General features: G+C 48.5%; 9 protein-coding genes across 9 annotated transcripts; 7 read left to right on the top strand and 2 right to left on the bottom strand.

The window, feature by feature from the left end:
• Positions 1–515: 515 nt before the first annotated feature.
• On the top strand, positions 516–1693 carry DFJ58DRAFT_717821 (S-adenosyl-L-methionine-dependent methyltransferase; the record flags this gene model as incomplete). Its single annotated transcript, XM_041384406.1, is given in 5 exon segments — positions 516–654; positions 705–1067; positions 1124–1170; positions 1190–1210; positions 1262–1693. 5 exon segments carry the CDS (start codon positions 516–518, stop codon positions 1691–1693), a joined length of 1002 nt encoding a protein of 333 aa, XP_041240258.1.
• A 354-nt stretch (positions 1694–2047) lies between these two features.
• Positions 2048–3778, top strand: DFJ58DRAFT_804851 (uncharacterized protein; the record flags this gene model as incomplete). The annotated part of the gene is made up of 4 exons (XM_041391059.1): positions 2048–2278; positions 2347–2434; positions 2487–3406; positions 3455–3778. The coding sequence occupies 4 exons, from the start codon at positions 2051–2053 to the stop codon at positions 3512–3514; spliced, it is 1296 nt and encodes a 431-aa protein (XP_041240257.1). The 3' UTR covers positions 3515–3778.
• Positions 3779–4784: 1006 nt separating this feature from the next.
• Positions 4785–6525, top strand: DFJ58DRAFT_46063 (uncharacterized protein). The gene is made up of 4 exons (XM_041380497.1): positions 4785–5093; positions 5158–5286; positions 5355–5927; positions 5979–6525. The coding sequence occupies exons 2-4, from the start codon at positions 5236–5238 to the stop codon at positions 6375–6377; spliced, it is 1023 nt and encodes a 340-aa protein (XP_041240256.1). The 5' UTR covers positions 4785–5093; positions 5158–5235; the 3' UTR covers positions 6378–6525.
• Positions 6526–6651: 126 nt separating this feature from the next.
• On the bottom strand, positions 6652–8575 carry DFJ58DRAFT_804847 (chitin synthase III catalytic subunit). Its single transcript, XM_041391058.1, has 8 exons — positions 8406–8575; positions 8163–8324; positions 7905–8109; positions 7590–7804; positions 7385–7539; positions 7177–7324; positions 7023–7119; positions 6652–6975 (listed from the first exon to the last, which is right to left on the bottom strand). The coding sequence occupies exons 2-8, from the start codon at positions 8238–8240 to the stop codon at positions 6941–6943; spliced, it is 933 nt and encodes a 310-aa protein (XP_041240255.1). The 5' UTR covers positions 8241–8324; positions 8406–8575; the 3' UTR covers positions 6652–6940.
• An 872-nt stretch (positions 8576–9447) lies between these two features.
• Positions 9448–10845, top strand: DFJ58DRAFT_804840 (Aldo keto reductase). Its single transcript, XM_041391057.1, has 7 exons — positions 9448–9501; positions 9554–9589; positions 9646–9783; positions 9840–9995; positions 10024–10251; positions 10304–10653; positions 10712–10845. Exons 2-7 carry the CDS (start codon positions 9563–9565, stop codon positions 10743–10745), a joined length of 933 nt encoding a protein of 310 aa, XP_041240254.1. The 5' UTR covers positions 9448–9501; positions 9554–9562; the 3' UTR covers positions 10746–10845.
• Positions 10846–11707: 862 nt separating this feature from the next.
• On the top strand, positions 11708–13015 carry DFJ58DRAFT_854477 (NADP-dependent oxidoreductase domain-containing protein; the record flags this gene model as incomplete). The annotated part of the gene is made up of 6 exons (XM_041393869.1): positions 11708–11767; positions 11833–11868; positions 11924–12058; positions 12112–12525; positions 12578–12927; positions 12982–13015. 6 exons carry the CDS (start codon positions 11708–11710, stop codon positions 13013–13015), a joined length of 1029 nt encoding a protein of 342 aa, XP_041240253.1.
• Positions 13016–14040: 1025 nt separating this feature from the next.
• On the top strand, positions 14041–15734 carry DFJ58DRAFT_804826 (NADP-dependent oxidoreductase domain-containing protein). The gene is made up of 8 exons (XM_041391056.1): positions 14041–14175; positions 14242–14277; positions 14330–14464; positions 14529–14942; positions 14995–15344; positions 15399–15548; positions 15601–15605; positions 15703–15734. The coding sequence occupies exons 1-6, from the start codon at positions 14116–14118 to the stop codon at positions 15430–15432; spliced, it is 1029 nt and encodes a 342-aa protein (XP_041240252.1). The 5' UTR covers positions 14041–14115; the 3' UTR covers positions 15433–15548; positions 15601–15605; positions 15703–15734.
• DFJ58DRAFT_804822 (uncharacterized protein) lies at positions 15512–16308 on the bottom strand. Its single transcript, XM_041391055.1, has 4 exons — positions 16150–16308; positions 15810–16100; positions 15702–15759; positions 15512–15649 (listed from the first exon to the last, which is right to left on the bottom strand). Exons 1-4 carry the CDS (start codon positions 16150–16152, stop codon positions 15606–15608), a joined length of 396 nt encoding a protein of 131 aa, XP_041240251.1. The 5' UTR covers positions 16153–16308; the 3' UTR covers positions 15512–15605.
• DFJ58DRAFT_706957 (uncharacterized protein) lies at positions 16300–18215 on the top strand (the record flags this gene model as incomplete). The annotated part of the gene is made up of 2 exons (XM_041383748.1): positions 16300–16921; positions 17317–18215. The coding sequence occupies exons 1-2, from the start codon at positions 16351–16353 to the stop codon at positions 18213–18215; spliced, it is 1470 nt and encodes a 489-aa protein (XP_041240250.1). The 5' UTR covers positions 16300–16350.
• Positions 18216–19712: the final 1497 nt, after the last annotated feature.

Here is a 19712-nt window from a genome sequence, read left to right as displayed (position 1 = left end):
CTTCAATGTCCGAGAATTGTTGCAATTTGGAGGCGACTCACCCTGACAGTTGAGATTTCCCACATCTGGCACAGATGTGAGCGTTGACTACGTTCAATTAGAAGGAATGTCTGTCTTCCTCCTAATAGTCTGACTAGGAGAAACTAACCTTTAGTTGATTTTGAAAGTGAATATCATTTTATCAATCTATTGATTTACGCTTATATATACGCAAGATACTTAGCCAGAGCCGGTCCACGTGATTCAGGTCCGCACAAAATGACCTGATTTCTTTCCGTCGGGTTCATAATTTTGTCAGTGGATCACATCAAGGAACGGCTACCTTTCTTCGTCTATAAATTAAAAGTCTACCTAGGGGAGATTGATCAAATCGCAAACCCTGCAAGGTTGGTTCCGTTTCCTCATAATTTTATCCTACATTACAGTCTAGCCCAGTGAGTTTTACTCCAGTATCTCTCCTCTTATTGTTGTGGAGGCTGAATTTGTTGCTTATGCTATGTTATCCTGCAGACAGCATGGCTTCCACTCAGTATGCTGACGGACGTCAAGAAAAACGCGTCGAGAACTATACCAAGTTCTGGCAAAAGGATCTTGGCAAGGAGGGTGAGGTGGACAATCAAAACCGTGTTGAGAGCTACACCGACGTTGTAAATGGTATTACCTCATGACTTCTTCGACCGGTTCTTTAGTGACAGAAGACACAGGTTACTACGACGGGGCGACGGAGCTGTATGAGTATGGCTGGGCACAGTCCTTCCACTTCTCGCGATTCTACAAAGGAGAGGCTTTCGCAGCATCCTTGGCCCGTCATGAGCACTACCTCGCAGCCCAAATGTCGCTTCGCCCCGGTATGCGCGTACTGGATGTTGGATGCGGTGTCGGTGGTCCCGCACGCGAGATAGCTCGGTTTTCCGACGTCAACATCGTTGGCTTGAACAACAACGATTTTCAGATTCAGCGTGCTCGGAAGTACACTAAGAGGGCTGGTCTTGAGGATCAAGTAAGTTTCGCCAAGGGTGATTTTATGAAGCTGTCGGAACAGTTTGGCGAGAACTCATTCGATGCTGGTGGGTGCTTTCGCAGTCTCGTGAGAGATTATTGAACTCAAAGACATCGAGATCAGTGTACGCCATTGAAGCCACTGTCCATGCACCTACGTGGGAAAGGAGTGTACGGGGAAATAATGAAGGTTCTGAAGCCTGGAGGAGTGGTATGTCAGTCGTTTCCTTCAAAGTTCAATATATTGAGCATTGGTTTACAGTTCGGCGTCTATGAGTGGTGCATGACTGACACTTGGGATCCATCAATTCCTGCACATAAGGAACTTGCGCATGCTATTGAGTTTGGCAATGGTATCCCAGAGATGCGTCACTTGAAGAAAGCCCGCGAAGCCATGGTCAACGTCGGCTTCACGATTGAACATGAAGAGGATCTGGCTGAACGCCCTGACGAAGTTCCATGGTATTACCCACTTGAAGGCGATATCTCGAAGGCCCAGACTGCCTGGGATTACTTTACCGTCTGGCGAATGAGCTGGAGCGGCATGCTCGTTTCACACACCGCAATCAAATTCATGGAGATGCTTAATCTTTTGCCCAAAGGCACTTATGATGTTGGCGAATCCCTCAAGGTTGCTGCTAATGCGCTTGTGAAAGGTGGCCAGACAAAGGTAAGTTGGAGCACCTTTCTGTAGATCTAAACGAGGGGCTCACATGATGATCCTTTTGAAGCTCTTCACGCCCATGTACCTCGCAATTTGCCGCAAACCCACGCTCTCCAAAAGTTAAACTGCATACCTCACTGGACGATGCTACATATATATTACGTCTCGACTAATGCTACTTACTTACCTACATAGAACCATTGCATGACTATATGGCACTCCTTTGACCTTGACCTTGAACCTAAGGTGATCCGAAACCACAAATGATTAAAGAGTCCGCTCTAGCTCCGCACGGTGATAAATTTAGGCCCATCGGGAACGATCCCTCGGGTATTGCCGAAGAAGGATGAGAAACGAGAGCGAACCTTGTGTCAGCCTCACGATACCATGGCCAGCGATCCCAGGGTGAGCAAACCCAGGTTGCCCAAGGCTTATACCGACGAACAGCTCATCTTTCTGCGAAGTCACATAAGCGGCTTCGAGACACGCACTCGCGGACATGTGAGAGGCGACGCCAAGAAGTTCGCGTTGGACCGCGCCAATGAGTTTCTTGTCCGTTTCGGCATGCCAGAGGACCTCCAGGGCATCGACGAGGCAGAACCAAGGTTTCGGGAGGTGAGGGCTGCTACCGCCGATGCTTAATTGAGGAAGCGAAAATGTATTGATGGAGGTATTGACCCTAGCAAATATACAATTGGTACAAGAATACCGTGGGCCGAGCAAGACGAAAGCTCGAGGGAAGAACGAGATCCAAGAAGCCAGCTGAGAAAGGTTTGGATCTCAAATCAGTACCACTCTCCTGATCCTTAGATCTCCATTATAGTCTCTGGGTCTCCTGGTCACAATAGCTTAACATGGAGCCCGAATCTTGAGACTCCAACTACTGTGTCGTACGCCGCCCAAAGCGACATAGCGGCCCAAAGTGCCAGCTCGTCATCACAACAACAGCAGCAATCTCAACATGTACCTCCACCTCAGCCTACTGGTCATATACAGTTCAGTTTCCAGACTAACGTAACGGTGCCTTCTGCGGCCACACTTGCTCTGAATGCTAGCCCCAACGCTTTGAGAGACGCGTTCTTTACACGAGGAATAGATGTTCCGACGCTCTCATCGCTCATTCAGAGTTATGTCCTTTCACACCCCTCGCCGACTCCATTAAATCCCATAATCGACGCTCTTTTTGCGGCCGTCACTTCATCTCTCAACGCCCCAACAGCCTCACGGACTGCTTCAAATCACGATACGATCGTGACTATCCTCCGTCGTTTCACCGAAGCATGCGGATATTTCCCGGCCACGCTCGTGCATGCAGGTGTCTCTGGTCCAGTTGCCGGCCCCCGCGCACTGCAGATGGCCATTCGTAAATCGTCTATATGGTACCCAGTCCTTGCTCCGGCAAGCGGGACCACGATGAGCGATGAAATGGAGCGCATTGCCGCAGACCGCCAAAAGCGCAAAGATTACATCCAATGGGCACAAATTCATGGCGCAGCGCTAGAACTTGGCTTGTTGAGTTTCCGTGGCGACTACGCCGGCACGGCCGAATCACTGTCGGAGCTGATGGCGCGCGATGCGGTTTGGGAGACAGACGAAGTGGAGTGGGTTGCAGGCATCTTTGTTCTGCAATCTCTCATTAGGACTGGATCATTGGCTCGGAAACATGAGTATGAGCAACTACTGTCTACCTATGAGGGAAGGTGGAAGGAGATTAAGGACGAGGCGCGACAAGCGCTTGTGACGGTAAGTGATATTGTAGCAACGCGCGAGGTTGACTGATGGAATTCCTAGGAAGTATTGTTGAGCGCTCAGCAGGATCTGGCTCACATGGACGAGGGACGTGTCCAGTGATTATTATTGCGTTCAGTTAGTATCTAGTTTGAAGGGAGTTAATACTGAGGTAATTGTCATGTATGCAACGTCCTCGACTACTATCACCATACGCGACCCTTTATCGCTGTCTCACACTCATTACTATAATATGCCTATCATCTTACAGGAATCAAAACAAGGGTTGTCCTGGATGTCCGCTTACCCATTGTACAATTTTCGAGCTCACGTCTTGACTGTATTTCGAATACCAAGTGCGAATCATAGATTGCTTAAAGCAGTCTCCTTGACTCAAGCTCCCACCCCATGTCATGTCAGTGGCCTATAATTGACGTTGTCCAGAAAAAAGCTCGCTGGTTCCCCAGATTAACGATCATGAGAGCGGAGGGGAACTCGGATTTTCGGTCGATCGTTTAGTTATAGAATTTAGAAATCGCCTGTGCCTTTTCATGTTCCGCTCTCACTTGATCATGTACGTTCTACTCTCTTTTTCTCAAGCCTAAGGGCCCATGACTTCAGACTATTCATGACTCGCTTAAGCTTCGCCACTGACTCACGGTTCGACCTGGTTCGACCAGTAGTAACCGCACCGTGACCGTGAAATGTGCACCCGCTGCGCAAGTCTCCCTCAAACACATTCTTTGAGGCGCGTAATCCCGGTTTCATTGGAGGAACCGTAACGTCTCTAGTCACGTTTCATCACTGCGATCCTCCCATCGGTCCCGGCGACCTTCTGCCTCATGTCTTGTCAGCGGCCCGATCCCTACTAGGCGACTGAAAATTTTCGTATGCAGCGCGGTGATCCGAAGCTTATACTATCTTTAAATACCACGTTCCCGGCAGCATGTAACCTCGCACCTGCTAATGTATTGATATGCAGAAAATTTTCCTGTGGGAGGATGCACTTGTAGTCGCCGATCATAGCAAAGAAGCCCGGATTCTACCCATTCCATCCGACAAAAGCACGCCCTCCAATGTCCGCGAATTGCAGGGCACTCTGCGAGTCACTGTGACGCTTCCGGGTGCTCATATGATTTACACGCGTCTGGTGCGCGGACTGCCGGTACGGACATTGATTCGCTTTTCACCCGCGCCATTTGACCTTTACTACCCTTCTTGAGTTCGGATATGGTCGCAAAGGATTCAGGGATGGATCGTTGTGGGTAATCGGAGGTCTGCGAATACTATCTTTCTTTGATATGGTTTGCCTGAGGGAGACTAACTCGGAAGGGTTAGCCAAGTCAATCCCTCTAGAGACTGACACAATGACCCGAACTGTGATTACAAGAAAGGGCAGGTGCCCTTCTATGGAAAGTGAAACAACCTTCGTTTACGTGGAACCAAAAATGGGGTCAATCTTCGGATGTGGAAGGGGCCTCGACGAATCACTTGCACGTTTTAATATTCTCACAGGATGAGGGAAGTAACCAAGTGTGCAAGTCTTCTATTGATGCACGGGGTAAAGAGGGCGTCAAGATTACTTTCAGTCGATCATCTATAAAGTATGCATTCCTTACCTCCGCCCTCACTTACATTCCTTCCTCTCGGTCATCGTAACCACGCGTGTGCAGGCATACAGCAATTTAGCCACCGACCTTAGGTGCGTCCATGTCGTGCCTGAAAGCATGGCGACCGACTGACTCTCTTTCTACCACACGCTGTAGACTACACTTTATTGCGACAACCCCTTTCGTTCTAGCTCACTCTTTAACACTGCCATAGAAATTTCACTAGCAGTCTAGATGGACAGCAGTTCCATGCAAAGCAGTCCCAGCTCAAGTGTTCCAAACAAGGTAGGATCGAGTAACCCCTTTAAGTCCGCCTACAGTCGGTCTGACCTTCTCCGTCGTTTATACCGCAGTTATCCATCTCGCTCGACTTCGGTAGCGCCAGTACCTCTTCGGACAGTGGCAGCCGATGGTCCCCTGTCGAATCACCAAAGTCAGCATTGACCTTCGCAGCGGTATGGGACCCTGAGGATGGGATGGTGGTATTTTCCGGAACACGCCTACTTGACTCAAGCGACGAATACGAGAGTTCCTCAGGAGCTATTACTCCTCCTGACGCTTCGGACGATGGTTTTTCTCAAGCCGTCACTGCTGATCACGACGGGTATACATCGGAAGAGAATATCGCAGCTAGCATTGGAACATTGCAAGACTCGTTCAAAGCCTTCCTCCATCGTATCCCACGGAATCCGAAGTTTTACAAGCAACATAAACACTCCAATACGGTGGCATCCTCGACGCTGGACGGACTAGACGTATACTCGCGAGACCCTATCGTGCGGCCGACACGCCGGTACCCATCTTTTGATAAGCTCGATACAGAACTCTCGTACAAGGCGCAGGCTGACACCTCATCGGAGTCAGATCATGTGTCAGATGAGGGTTTCTTCGAAAACACACCAGTCATTACAAAACAAAAAGAATTGGTACGTTTGTCGTCGTGCCACGCTGCTTCCCACATCTCACTGCTGATGCAGAAATCACACTGGTCCGTTACGACTACATCGACTTCTGCCTATGTCGATGTCCCGCGTGCGGAACAAAAAGCTTCTGAGAGTCGTATACCGCACCCGCTCTGGATAGCGGACAAGTACCAGCCGACTTTTAACCTCACCACTCCCCCAAGTAGTCCCCGACGACGCTTGAAAAAACGTCGCCCTAGCAACGGTTCAACTCCAGTTTCTCCAATATCGTATAGCAGCAGTTCAAGTTCGACAAGCCCGATTTCTGCTAGCCCTACCTCCACCCTGTCATCGCCTTCACGTAGCCTCAAGTCCAAGAAATCTTGTCGCTTGGCAAGAGAGCCGACTGACGACAGCTGGGTTTCCATTGAAATAACTCCGTTTATCACCCAACGAGTCGTCGAGGAGACGTGAGGGTCTTCCGTGTCCTTCTTGGCGCTTCTCTGGCCTGAGTTCGATGTATTGTATACACTATTTGTGGTTCCCCCTCCTTTTAAGTATTGCACTTCCTTTTTTAAGTATCGCGCTGCCGAGCAGTTGCTACACGCTCGCTGTAAACGTTCCTTATTAAATTGGATCGCGCATATTTTACGCCTCACAGGCGCTTTGCATTCGTACTATTGAGATACGGCGTCTCGCACAGGTTTCAACTCACCGCGTTTAGATATGTATGATACCGTAAACAACAGCCTTATCATCAATGTTATATATCATGGTGATATTACAGCACAACAATATTCGGGTATCCACCCCACTGAAATACAAGTCCAAGCACCAACGAGGCACTGGAATGCCTCTTTTAACCAGAACTTGCCCCCAAAGCGCCTCACGACTAGCCCAGCGCTAACTCCGCGTAGAAATAGGTGACCATACATAGGCAGGACGCAAGGAGAGGCGTGTAAACTGAAGAGTAACATGTATCGCGTGTATAAAGAGGGAAAATCACAAACACAACAACATTAGTGCACTCGTGTATATCATGATTGGTAGTAGAGATCGTTATCCCAGTCCTCTGTAACGTGGATGAGCAGTGTTGAAATAGAGGACAGATGACGTTACCTTCTGTGATTCCTCGCCATGCAAAGTAGAGAGTGACTACGCATGCAGTCTCTAGTATTGTGGCGATGAACGAGCCGTCAACTTTCATTGATGAGCCCTGCAGGTAGCGACCGATCAGTGGAGTTCAACGTATTATCCTTGATTCATTACGTACTCGACATATAATTTTGCTGAGTAAGAAGTAGTCGAGCTGGCTAAGCACGAAGAGAATGGCTGCGATGACATAGTACCACACCGGTCGGATTTCGTTCAGAATGCCGAGGACAATGTACAGCATGATTCCGAAATAGACTAAAGCAGCGCTAAAACGATGACCCGAAAGAGTAAGCATAAATAAGTAGCATTGAAGTCGCGCGACTTACACTCCTGGCCAGATACTAGTGAGGACAAAAAGTGGTATACTGTTGATAGATTGGGGTGGATTTGATGTTCCAAGTGCATGTGTGATAGTGAATCCGACGTCCAAGGATATATAAGTTGTAGCAGCGAAGAATGCGAGAGATAATATGCCGAGGGGCTGGCTGGGGGTGAGCTGGCTGTACGTTGGAGAATGGAGTAAGGACGCACTACTATTGAGCTCAGGGTGCCATCTTCCACGATTTGCGTTGCTACAATGGCATTGGCCAGCAACGTCCAGAATAATGTAGCAACAAGACCAGCCTGGAGGGCAGTAAGCACAACCAAGGCAGTTGAGCCCTGGGTAATGAAGGAGCCAGTCGTGATTAACTGGAAGGGAAGAGTTAAGAGGTACAGGATGAAGAATATCCGCAGTTCTACACGGCCTGTGATATAAGAGGATTAGTTGACGAGAACGGGAAGGGTGTAGGGAAGGATATGGTTGAAGACGGAAAAAGTCGGTTTGGGGGAAGTAAGAAGACTGACCGACTGCTGCTTTGCGCCTTCCAGTGAAGTATATCAAAGCACAGACAACGAAGAAACTGAGACCGCAAGCAATGATATTGGCGATGTTGCCCAGAGAGCCGTCGGTATTTACTTTTGGTATCCCACACTCTGGATTAACACCAACCGGGGCGGAGGCAGTGTTTTGAGATAGACCAGCCAAAACGGATGGATCATTGTGTTGTAACTAACGAGGGGATGAGGTGAGCGAATGTTTATGAGATATGAAATAATACAGACCTGGCGATAAAAGAGATTACACCAGGTGTATGACGGGACCTGGGAGCAAAGTGTTTGGAAATCGCCAAATTGAGTCATCGCGGTCGAAGTGAGAAACAGCGATGACTATGAAAGCGATTGCGCACGGGCGAGGTTTAGAGGTATACACAAATTCTGGGTAAACTGAGTCGTGCAGGACGTGCAAAGTGTCGTCAAGCAAGGAATTGAACGCTGGTAAACAGGTCAATACAAAAAGTTACTCACATTAGGTGAGAAGCAAAAGATAAAACAAGAATTAATATATGGATCCAGTAAATTTCAATCTTTGGAAGAAATATTGCGGCCAGATGAGCTCTCCGGGAGGATGTGAACGAACGAACTTTTGAACAATTGAAAGACAAGTCGGTGACGGCCACGTTGTGTGGTGTCGGTGTGCTATTGTATATTAATTATTAGGTAATGCATGTTGTGCTGGCTGCTGCCCTCGTTGTCAAGCCAGTTGTGGGTCGTATCGCCACACCAAGTACTTCATTCCAATCTACATCAACCAGCTGATGATGATCTTTCATCATGTCATCCAAATTGAATCAAGAAGTACTTGCTCGGGAAATGAGGCCCCCTCCCGTAGGAATTTTCCACGCTTTAGGGGTATGCTAAATTTGGGCGGCTACAACCCTGAGCTGCGGTTTCACACCAGTTAGTATCGCTGAACATCCGAGCGGATACAAGGTTTAGATGTTAAAAACAATCCTTTGTGTTCCTGTGAGCCTTGATACACATGTTGCTGCGGGACCAATCTGGGGAGCTGCCATCAGCAAACCAACATATTCGAAATAAAACTATCGCAAACGGAATCACTGGTACCTGCGGTGATAGAAGAACTAAGACAAAAACCCATTAATTGCAGCTATTGAACCTGCATTGGACAACTCCGTATTTCGGCCCTCGATGCCAGCAATATTCATCTTGTAGGTTCTCACCTGAAGTTGGAGGTTCATGCATATGGGAGTGGCTAGTCACGTGCGGAGAACATGCTGGGCTCTCAGGCTGTCTCTAGCGGGAGTTGCCATTAATGTCGCGGTGCTATCATGACTCGTTGATCAGTACTAGTGCTACTGTAATTGACATAATTGAGCTATCAGAGTGTATTGGATACCCATATCATCGGGCACTCGTAAGCACCGTCTTACTTACAAAGCTGAGTCATGCAACCTATGTACTACGTTAACCGGAAGTATTAGCGCCTCGTTTAAATACAGGGGTGTTAGATCATCAACTGCTTATCTTCTTCATCAACACAATGTCTAAAGTTCAATACCGCACCCTCGGCAAGTCTGGTCTCAAAGTCTCCGTGCCAATCGTAAGTTGGAAATTGTTGCTTGCGCATAGCACTCACCATTCATTCTTCATAGCTTGGTGCGATGAGCTTCGGATCGTCGAAATGGGGTGTACGTGATTGTTTTCCGTTCTGTTCACGGTGTACCACATCCTCAACGTCTTACAGTCCTGGGTGCTCGACGAGGAGCCCTCTGTCGAAATCATGAAGGCTGCTTGGGACCTTGGTGTCAACACTATCGACACCGCCAACATTTACTCAAACGGCGAGTCAGAAGCGCCTCATCGCCAAGTTCATCAAAAAGGTGTGGCTTTCGATGTCCTAAATTTACATTTATTGATGGTATCGTATGAACTCTATAGTACAACATTCCTCGCCCCCAGATCATAATCGCCACCAAGTGCCATGGTCTCGTCGCCAATGATCCTTCCATCCAAGCATTCTTCATGCCCGATCTCAATAAGCGGCCCGAGTACGTTAATCAATCTGGCCTGTCTCGAGCTGCAATCTTCAACGCTGTCGACGCGTCTCTTCGCTCGTCTCGAGACCCCATACATCGATCTCTTGCAGATCCACCGCTTCGACCCTTCAGTCACCCCTGAGGAAACCATGAAAGCACTTCACGACCTCGTCCAGAGCGGTAAAGTCCGTTATATCGGTGCTAGTTCCATGCGCTGCTGGCAGTTTGCAATGTTGAATGACGTGGCCGCTCGCAATGGCTGGACAACGTTCGTCAGTATGCAGGATGAGTACTCGCTACTCTACCGCGAGGAGGTGTGTTCCTAAAAATCACATTGTTTGCTCACCAGTTTGACATTACGTTTAGGAACGAGAGATGCTCGCTTATTGCAAACACAACGGTATCGGTGTCATCCCCTGGGCTCCTCTAGCTTCTGGTGTACTCGCCCGTCCCGTTGGCACAGAGACGACGCGTGTCAATTCTGTCAAGGGAACTGCTTGGGAGAAAAAATTCAGCAGTGCAGACGTGACTATCATCAACCGCGTCGAAGAGCTTGCGAAGAAAAAGAATTGCAAGATGAGTCAGATTGCGCTGGCCTGGGTTGCATCAAAGGTATCGAGCCCTATCGTGGGTATCAGCTCTGTGCAGAGGTTGCAGGAGAGTATCATCGAGGAAATTGAGCTCACCGCGGAGGAGATAAAGTACCTGGAGGAGCCGTGCGTATTCATTCTACTTGTTTGGTTATTCGACATGAGACTGACGACACCTTCATAGGTATGAGCCCGTGGCCATCCGTGGTCACCTTTAGGTGATCGCGGCCAACCTAGATGTCAGAAAAATTTTGTAGCACTGTATTACCACCATCACCGCAATGCACTCAGTGGAGAATGATTATATTGGTTTCAAAAGGCTGGATTACTAAGATAAATCTGCCAATGCGTGGTTAGTATAGATGTGCATCAAACGCAGATTCGCTGGGTGAGATCATGATTTCATAACGTTTGATCCGAAGTGATTCTGGTTGCAGAACAACATGTAAGCAAAGCGAGAGATATAATATAGTTGCTACGCACTCCATCGTTTTCTGACCCACTCACTTCCTCCAAACCTGCGTGCGCGCTCTCAACTATCTTGCCTATGACGGTCGATACTTCCTCCCTTGTCCTCCCCCGAAGACAACCCCTGAATGGCGTATGATACTGACATTGTCTCCACGCGAAAGCAGCAGGTATCCGATGATGGAACAATGTGACGGTAGAAGAGCGAGCGTCTGCTCGAGCTCTAGCAACATGATACTAGGCGTAGAATTTCCAATGAGTACTAGTAGGAGAGAAAGTACGCTGAGAGTATATTAGCAATTAAGTTGTGAATCTAACAAAGATCGTGGCACGGGGCTAGGTTTGTCAGACAAGACTTGAAGTGAGCGGCATGGGTGAAATGTTCTAAGGTGCATTATGCTTAATCCCAGCACGAAAGACAGGCCACACAACTTGAAGCTGGCGAAGTGAGATCAGAATTTCGAATTCGGGAATGGTGCGAAGATCACGCGACGACCAGGCCGGACCGGCGGACAAAACACAACCTAAAACCCAAGTGAGGTAGGAAACAATCTGGGAGGTTTTCCGAAGCAAGCAACGGGCATCCAGAGCAAAAGGTCCCACCTTAGTTCAACCGCTCTGATGAACGTGGGAGTCGGGAAAGAATTCGTTTGTAAATACAGGGGTTTTGCTGGTACCAGATGCCAGCAAACCCATCTTCATCATCAACGCAATGTCTAAAGTTCAGTATCGTTCCCTTGGAAAGTCTGGTCTCAAAGTCTCTGTGCCAATTGTGAGTTACAAAACATTGTTTCTAGCGCGCAGCACTCACCATTCATTAATATTCATTCTTCATAGATTGGTGCGATGAGCTTCGGTACCCCGAAATGGGCTGTACGTGGTTGTTTCCTGCCAGTGATTCGTTCAATACATCCTCAACCTCTTGCAGCCCTGGGTCCTTGACGAGGAACCCTCTATCGAAATAATGAAGGCTGCTTGGGACCTTGGTGTCAACACTATTGACACTGCCAATATTTACTCGAACGGCGAGTCAGAGCGCCTCATCGCCAAGTTCATCAAAAAGGTGTGGCTTACGATGTCATTCATCGATCATATCTTGATGTATGAACTCCATAGTACAAAATTCCTCGCCCTCAGATCATAATCGCCACCAAGTGTAATGGTCTCGTCGTCAATGATCTTGCCACCCACCAAAGGCACCTCATACCCAGTCTCAAAAAGCTACCCGAGTACGTTAACCAATCTGGCCTGTCTCGCGCTGCAATATTCAACGCTGTCGACGCGTCCCTTGCTCGTCTCGAGACCTCATACATCGATCTCTTGCAGATCCATCGCTTCGACCCTTCAGTCACCCCTGAGGAGACTATGAAAGCACTTCACGACCTCGTCCAGAGCGGTAAAGTCCGTTATATCGGTGCTAGTTCCATGCGCTGCTGGCAGTTTGCCATGTTGAATGAGGTGGCCGCTCGCAATGGCTGGACAACGTTCGTCAGCATGCAGGATGAGTACTCGCTACTCTACCGCGAGGAGGTGTGTTCTTATAAGTCACAACGTTTGCTCACCAGTTTTATATTACGTTTAGGAACGAGAGATGCTTGCTTATTGCAAACACAACGGTATCGGTGTCATCCCTTGGGCTCCTCTAGCTTCTGGTGTGCTCGCCCGTCCCGTTGGTACAGATACGACGCGTCTTAATTCTACCAAGGGAACTACTCGGGAGAAAAAGTTGAGCAGTACAGATGTGACTATCATCAACCGCGTCGAAGAACTTGCGAAGAAGAAGAACTGCAAGATGAGTCAGATTGCGCTGGCCTGGGTTGCATCAAAGGTATCGAGTCCTATCGTGGGTATCAGCTCTGTACAGAGATTACAGGAGAGTATCATTGAGGAAATTGAGCTCACGCCGGAAGAAATAAAGTACCTGGAGGAGCCGTGCGTATTCTGCTTGCTTGGTTATTCGAGATGAGACTGACGACAACTGTATAGGTATGAGCCCAAGGCCACCCGTGGTCACCTTTAGGTAATCGCAACCTAGATGTCAGCTAGCACTTTGTATTACTACCATCACCGCAATGCACTGAGTGGAGAATAATTATATCGGTTTCAAAAGCCTGCATTACCAAGAGATCCTACCGATACAACACCGTGAGTAGATATCTTTCATCTGCCAATGCGTAGTTAGTAGTATAGATGTCCATCAAATGCAGATCCTCACTGACGAGGTAAAATCATGATTTCATGACGTTTGGTCCGAAGCGAATCTTGTCCCAGAACATGCCAGAAAAGCAAAATATATAATATAGTTACTATGCACTCCATCATTTTCTGACCCACTCACTTCCTCCAAACCTGCCTGCACGCTTTCAACCATCTTGCCCATGACGCTCGCGTACTTCTTCCCTTGTTCTCCCTCGAAGACGACGCCTGAATGACGTATGATACTAACATGGTCTCAGCACGAGAGCAGCAGGTATCCGGGGACGGAACAATGTGATGATAGAAGGACGAGCGTCTGCTCGAGCTCTGCCGGTATGATACTAGGCGTAGAACTGCCAATGAGTAGGAGAGATAGTACGCTGAGAGTTAACAACTGACTTGTGAATCTAACGAAGGTAGTGGCACGGGGCTAGGTTCGTCAGACAAAACTTGAGGTGAACGGCACAGGTGAAATGTTCTAAGGTGCATTATGCTTAATACTGGCACGAAGGACAGATCTTTCGCCAGGGTGGGAATTTTGGTTGTGGCTTGTGCCAGCGTTTGCTAATGCGCAGATGATAGATATCCGCTGCGTCGATGAGTAAAAACAAGAATGTTCACATCGAACGCAAGCTGGCGAGGTGAGATCAGAATTCGATTTTTGCGAAACTGCGAAGATCACGCGACGACCGGGCCGGACCGGCGGACAAGTCACCAAATACGATTTAAAACCCAAATGTGAGGTAGGAAACAATGGGAGGTTTTCCAAAGCAATGGGCATCCAGCTGTCCAGAGCAAAAGGTCACACACCAAGTAGTGTAGTTCGACCGCCCTGATTAACGTGGGAATCGGGGAAGAATTCGTTTAAATACAGGGGTTTTACTAGTAGCAGATGCCAGCAAACCCATCTTCATCATCAACGCAATGTCTAAAGTTCAGTATCGCTCCCTTGGAAAGTCTGGTCTCAAAGTCTCTGTGCCAATTGTGAGTCATAAAGCATTTGTTGCTAGCGTGCAGCACTCACCATTCATTAATATTTATTCTTCATAGATTGGTGCGATGAGCTTCGGTACCCCGAAATGGGCTGTGCGTGATTGTTTCCTGATTCGCTCATTAGCATCCTAAGAGGTTCTTATAGCCCTGGGTCCTTGGGGAGGAGCCCTCTATCGAGATAATGAAGGCTGCTTGGGACCTTGGTGTCAACACTATCGACACCGCCAATATGTACTCAAACGGCGAGTCAGAACGCATCATCGCCAAGTTCATCAAAAAGGTGTGCCTTACCGATGTCCTAAATTTACATTCATCGATCATATCTTGATGTATGAACTCCATAGTACAACATTCCTCGACCCCAGATCGTAATCGCCACCAAGTGCTATGCCCTTGTCGCAAATGATGATCTTTCACTCCCGACGTTCTTCATGCCCAATCTTCAAAAGCTGCCTGAGTATGTCAACCAATCTGGCCTGTCTCGCGCTGCAATATTCAACGCTGTCGATGCGTCTCTCGCTCGTCTCTCGACCCCATACATCGATCTCTTGCAGATCCACCGCTTCGACCCTTCAGTCACCCCTGAGGAGACTATGAAAGCACTTCACGACCTCGTCCAGAGCGGTAAAGTCCGTTATATCGGTGCTAGTTCCATGCGCTGCTGGCAGTTTGCCATGTTGAATGAGGTGGCCGCTCGCAATGGTTGGACAACATTTGTTAGCATGCAGGATGAGTACTCGTTACTCTACCGCGAGGAGGTGTGTTCCTAAAAGTCACAATGTTTGCTCTCCAGTTTGACATTACGTTTAGGAACGAGAGATGCTCGCTTATTGCAAACACAACGGTATCGGTGTCATCCCTTGGGCTCCTCTAGCTTCCGGTGCGCTCGCCCGTCCCGTTGGCACAGAGACGACGCGTGTCAATTCTGTCAAGGGTACTACTTGGGAGAAAAAGTTGTCCAGTGCAGATGCAACTATCATCAACCGCGTCGAAGAACTTGCAAAGAAGAAGAATTGCAAGATGAGTCAGATTGCGCTGGCCTGGGTTGCATCAAAGGTGTCGAGCCCTATCGTGGGTATCAGCTCTGTACAGAGGTTGCAGGATAGTATCACTGAGGAAACTGAGCTCACATCGGAGGAAATAAAGTACCTGGAGGAGCCGTGCGTATTCTTCTTGCTTGGTTATTCGAGATGAGACTAACGACAACTTTATAGGTATGAGCCCAAGGCCATCCGTGGCCACCTTTAGGTGATCGCAGCCAACATAGATGTCAGCCAAGATCTGTAGCACTTTGTCACCATCACAGCAGTGCACTGAGTGGAGAATAATTATATCGGTTTCAAAAGCCTGCATTACCAAGAGATCCTACCGATACAGTCATAAGATAAACACAAAGATGTAAGAGATATGATAGGGTAAATTCACGAAGCGGGATCATGTAATACCGCGAGCAGATATCTTTCATCTGCCAATGCGTAGTTAGTATATATGTCCATCAAACACAGATCCTCACCGACCAGGTGAAATCATGATTTCATGCCGTTTGGTCCGTATTCTCATGAAGCGAATCTGGTCCTAGAACAACATGTAAGCAAAGCGAAAGATATAATATGGTTGCCACGCACTCCATCATTTTCTGACCCGCCCACTTCCTCCAAGCCTGCCTGCACGCTCTCAACCATCTTGCCTATGACGCTCGCATACTTCTTCCCTTGTTCTCCCTCGAAGACAACGCCTGAATGGCGTATGATACTAACATGGTCCCCACGCGAGAGCAGCAGGTATCCGAGGACGGAACGATGTGATGATAGAAGAGCGAGCGTCTGCTCGAGCTCTGGTGGCATAATACTGGGCGGAGAATTGTGAGTAGCACCTGTGATGTTTGTGTTCGTCGTTGCTGTTATGCCTTGTACTGTCTACATGGAGGTCGGTCAGTGGAATGGAAGGAAGAAAAAGAGAGCAGACCATTGTGTCACCAGCTCGAGCGCGTAGATTGACTGGATCAGTGGTTCAGGGCATAGCGCGGCATTTCGGGTAGTAAACGTTATTTGGGTCAGAGGGTGTTGCCAAACAACCGCCTACACTTTGTATTGAATTTCGTACTTGCACTCAGACCACTACCAGTGCTCCGCTATTATAACTTATGGACCTCCAATTATTGCTCGCATGAACCCATCACACAAACACAACCCGTGGTCGTTCAACCACCGTACTCGAGCTCGTGATGCATTTGATTCTGATTCCGACCCTGAATCCGAGGTCGAAACTAACTCTAAAGTCAATCTTTCCTCCGACGACACCAGACTTATTCAAGAGCTCGATATCTCCTCACGACACGAGACTGTGGAATACAAGCCCAACCCGTGGAGTATTGCACGTATTAATGCTGCTAGTCGTCCACCGAATAAGGAACCCCCCGGCCAGGCGATCTCAGAGGACATACGGCGGAAATCACAACCACAGGCACCACAGGGTCGAATCGTGGATGCTTTCAAAATACAGGCAGAGCGCAAGCCGCCTCGTGCACCTCCTCCTTTGAAGGCACCCAAAGTTACAAAGGCCAAGTCGAATACACCCCGGGTCTCTCAGAAGGACCAAGTTTGTTCACAAATCCAGAGCATGAGTAGCGCTGAACCAGGGGATTATTTGCGGCACGATAATGCACCTTTTCTCGACAGAGGGTCCCGAACCAGTTCTTCGGACACGCCGGCTATCTTGTCGTCCAACGCTCCCCAGAGTGACCTCCATGATCTCCGACTCCAGCCTCATCTGGGCGTTCAAATGCTATCTTACACCCCGGATAGCAAGTACGGCAACATTCAAATGAGTCACGAAGCTCCCTTGCAACAAAGTGTAGCGCATATACCCACCCCCGACATGAATCTGATACCGCGATCACGATATAACGTGCCATTCATGTCTATGTCGTCCCCGCTTACCAGCCGCGACTATCCAGTGAATACTTCACACCTTCGACCAGGTGGTTATCAATCTTCCCCGCCAAGGCCTTCTCATAGAAACATCAATATCAATACTCCTCCGAGGTTACTTCCGTGTAACCAAACCTTTTCGCATTTTCGCCGTGGAATGCGTCTTAATGGTAATCGTGAGTACCCTGGTGCGCTTGCGTAGTATATGATGCACGTTTTCTGCACTCCGCAGACCGTTTTCAAGTGTTGTCTGCATTGCCCGTTCCCCAGGTTCCGGCGGTGGGGTCCTGCCGCACAGTACCACCTGCGATGGTTAAAGGAGAGCCTCCGTCAATGCCGCAGTGGTTGGCCTCTACCATTCATAGTTCCATCAAACCTCCACTGGCTCAGGCAGAATTTCTCGAAAGAGTTTCAAGCCCGATGCAAAAGCATAACGATCTTATGTCTCCCGAGTCCAGGAAGCGTCCCAACCAATCGCCGACGCCATCTCCACTGCCACAACGTGCCAAAAAGTCTTCACTGAAACGTAATATCGCGGTCTCGTCAGTTTCACGCGGTGATCGCCAAATTTCTGCATACGCGTTCGATGATGATCCTGACGCTAACTGGAGTACGGTCATGAAACCCGAGAAGAAAAAGAGTAGCAAGTTCAAGGTCGGTAACATACTGTCAACAGGACCATTCAGTCTTCGTCTTCCTGGTATTACCGTCGGAAATTCAAAGGACTGGAGTACGGGCGTGACACGGACAAAGAAGAAGCTTGACACCCAGACAAAGAAACGTGTTATTACGTACCTCCCACCACCACTACCACAGCGCACCGCACCGCAAATTGAAAATTCGCTCCAGATCGAAGAACACTACATCCCCGATGACAACGTGTCCCCCCCTGGATCTACGTCAGCTGCTCAGTCACCACAAGGGAGCGGTCGCGTATCTCCTCTGCCACACGCCGATTCTGATGATTTGACATTGGTGGGTGGAGTGGACGAGCAAGTGATACCATTCGATGCTGGAGAGGTGAAGACGCGGTATCCCAAAGTTCGCAAGCTCATCAAAGAGGTGTGCATCTATCTCGACTGCCCTTGCAAATGCCCTTGACCTTGCGTGGTAGCCCCTTGTCGCTGTATTCCACGCTTAGCTGACCATAATTGTACGTCTTGTAGCAGACTCGCGTTATGCTTCCAGAGCTGCTGGGTCTTCCGAGTTGTGGTATTGTATGGCGGGACGATAATATCGCAGGAGTGGACGACACTGAGAATAGAGAAATCAAGATAAGCGTTTGGCCTTGCATCGGATGATTAGCGTGTAGGGGGACTATGACATTGTGTTGATAGTGTTCGGAGCAGCATTCGTCTCGCCCGAAGAGGAGTACGGTCCAGTGTATAGTGCCCGTCATTCAGGCTCTACGGATACGTGAAGATCTGAATGTCAGCTCCGCTCTTATTTCAATATAACAAGTGTACAATGCATACATCAGAAGTCATACTCTGTTACGGCGGTGTTTAATGAAAGTAGAAACAACTGTATCTATGTTTGAATTCGTATTGAGAGACACTTCAGAGCGATTAGTTCAGGGAAACTCTCGTACACAGGGCACACCATACGTGTGACTAAGGGCTTGCCCTGATGATCGTTTCTACTAGTTTGATGACGGTGCCGACACTGGCAATGTACCATTTTTCGTAAGCTTTGATCGGTTTGGCTGATCAATATTCGATGTGACCAACAAGATGATCCTGTTGATGTGTTGTGCTGGAGTCCCCTGAGGTCATGACGGCACTAAATTTCCGTATGGAATCAGCGTGAATTGAGAAGTCATAAACTTTTTTGGGTGGTGGAAGAGTAGTTTTGAGGTTGAACGTTGAGCGCTAGCACCAGGCGTTTCAAATGGTTCACGCCGTCCTTCGACCAAGTAACGCTAATACGTAACATTACATAATCTGGGGGTGACCGGTGACGAGTCGGAGTTGGTTCTTTTGCAGTCTGTACCGCCGTCAAGCTGAAGGAGGTAACATATATTGTTCACCACCTCCTGCCACACCTGTACCGCTGCAGCTCAGCTGTTGACCAGTGCTCTATTCGCTAATAGTGGCGCTCATGGGTCTCACTAACACGCGGGGGGCCTCAAGCTCATACTCAAGCCCTTGAAGCCTGTCGGTGCAATGTTTATGTGTAAACCATTTAACTTGAGTATGGTACAGTCCTTCGAGATAACGCATTCAACACCAGATCTCCTATTCAAGGCTCCTCAAGATAGACCTGGTAACAATTAACTGAAATATACACAATTATTCCATTAACACCTAACAGATTGCGCCAGACATCCGTTGGACCACATCGCCAAGCTCGGCGACCAGAAAATTGCGGCCGCACGTTATAGAGGGATCGTTCACGGTAACAAACGATCCTCCATATTCCTGCCAGACTCTTCTGTAGAGAAAGTTGTAGTTTACTGATGTTTATCTTTTTCGCGTCGGTTCCCTGATGCAGGTCATGCAGGTCAAGCCGGGCCTGCACATCACTACATGTTGGACTTCGCCATCATAGCACAAGACCTCGCGCGTACGATTCTGGCATGCCGGTTCCCAAATCAGC

This window comes from Suillus subalutaceus, assembly GCF_016647625.1.
Source record: "Suillus subalutaceus strain FC151 chromosome Unknown DFJ58scaffold_110, whole genome shotgun sequence".
NCBI lineage: Eukaryota > Fungi > Basidiomycota > Agaricomycetes > Boletales > Suillaceae > Suillus > Suillus subalutaceus.
Note: the sequence above shows the minus strand (reverse complement) of the source record. Positions and strands in the feature narration are given on the sequence as shown.

Coding starts and splice junctions, on each gene's coding strand:
- DFJ58DRAFT_46063 (XM_041380497.1), top strand. CDS start 5,236: ATGGACAGCAGTTCCATGCAAAGCAGTCCCAGCTCAAGTGTTCCAAAC. Junction 5,287..5,354: donor GCTCAAGTGTTCCAAACAAG/GTAGGATCGAGT, acceptor TTTATACCGCAG/TTATCCATCTCGCTCGACTT. Junction 5,928..5,978: donor TTACAAAACAAAAAGAATTG/GTACGTTTGTCG, acceptor CTGCTGATGCAG/AAATCACACTGGTCCGTTAC.
- DFJ58DRAFT_804847 (XM_041391058.1), bottom strand. CDS start 8,240: ATGACTCAATTTGGCGATTTCCAAACACTTTGCTCCCAGGTCCCGTCA. Junction 7,540..7,589: donor GCACCCTGAGCTCAATAGTA/GTGCGTCCTTAC, acceptor ACCCCCAGCCAG/CCCCTCGGCATATTATCTCT. Junction 6,976..7,022: donor ATGGCGAGGAATCACAGAAG/GTAACGTCATCT, acceptor TCCACGTTACAG/AGGACTGGGATAACGATCTC.
- DFJ58DRAFT_804840 (XM_041391057.1), top strand. CDS start 9,563: ATGAGCTTCGGATCGTCGAAATGGGGT. Junction 9,784..9,839: donor GCCAAGTTCATCAAAAAGGT/GTGGCTTTCGAT, acceptor TGAACTCTATAG/TACAACATTCCTCGCCCCCA. Junction 10,252..10,303: donor CGCTACTCTACCGCGAGGAG/GTGTGTTCCTAA, acceptor CATTACGTTTAG/GAACGAGAGATGCTCGCTTA.
- DFJ58DRAFT_804826 (XM_041391056.1), top strand. CDS start 14,116: ATGTCTAAAGTTCAGTATCGCTCCCTTGGAAAGTCTGGTCTCAAAGTC. Junction 14,176..14,241: donor TCAAAGTCTCTGTGCCAATT/GTGAGTCATAAA, acceptor TATTCTTCATAG/ATTGGTGCGATGAGCTTCGG. Junction 15,345..15,398: donor ATAAAGTACCTGGAGGAGCC/GTGCGTATTCTT, acceptor ACAACTTTATAG/GTATGAGCCCAAGGCCATCC.
- DFJ58DRAFT_804822 (XM_041391055.1), bottom strand. Junction 15,760..15,809: donor GCGGGTCAGAAAATGATGGA/GTGCGTGGCAAC, acceptor ATGTTGTTCTAG/GACCAGATTCGCTTCATGAG. Junction 15,650..15,701: donor TGAAATCATGATTTCACCTG/GTCGGTGAGGAT, acceptor ACGCATTGGCAG/ATGAAAGATATCTGCTCGCG.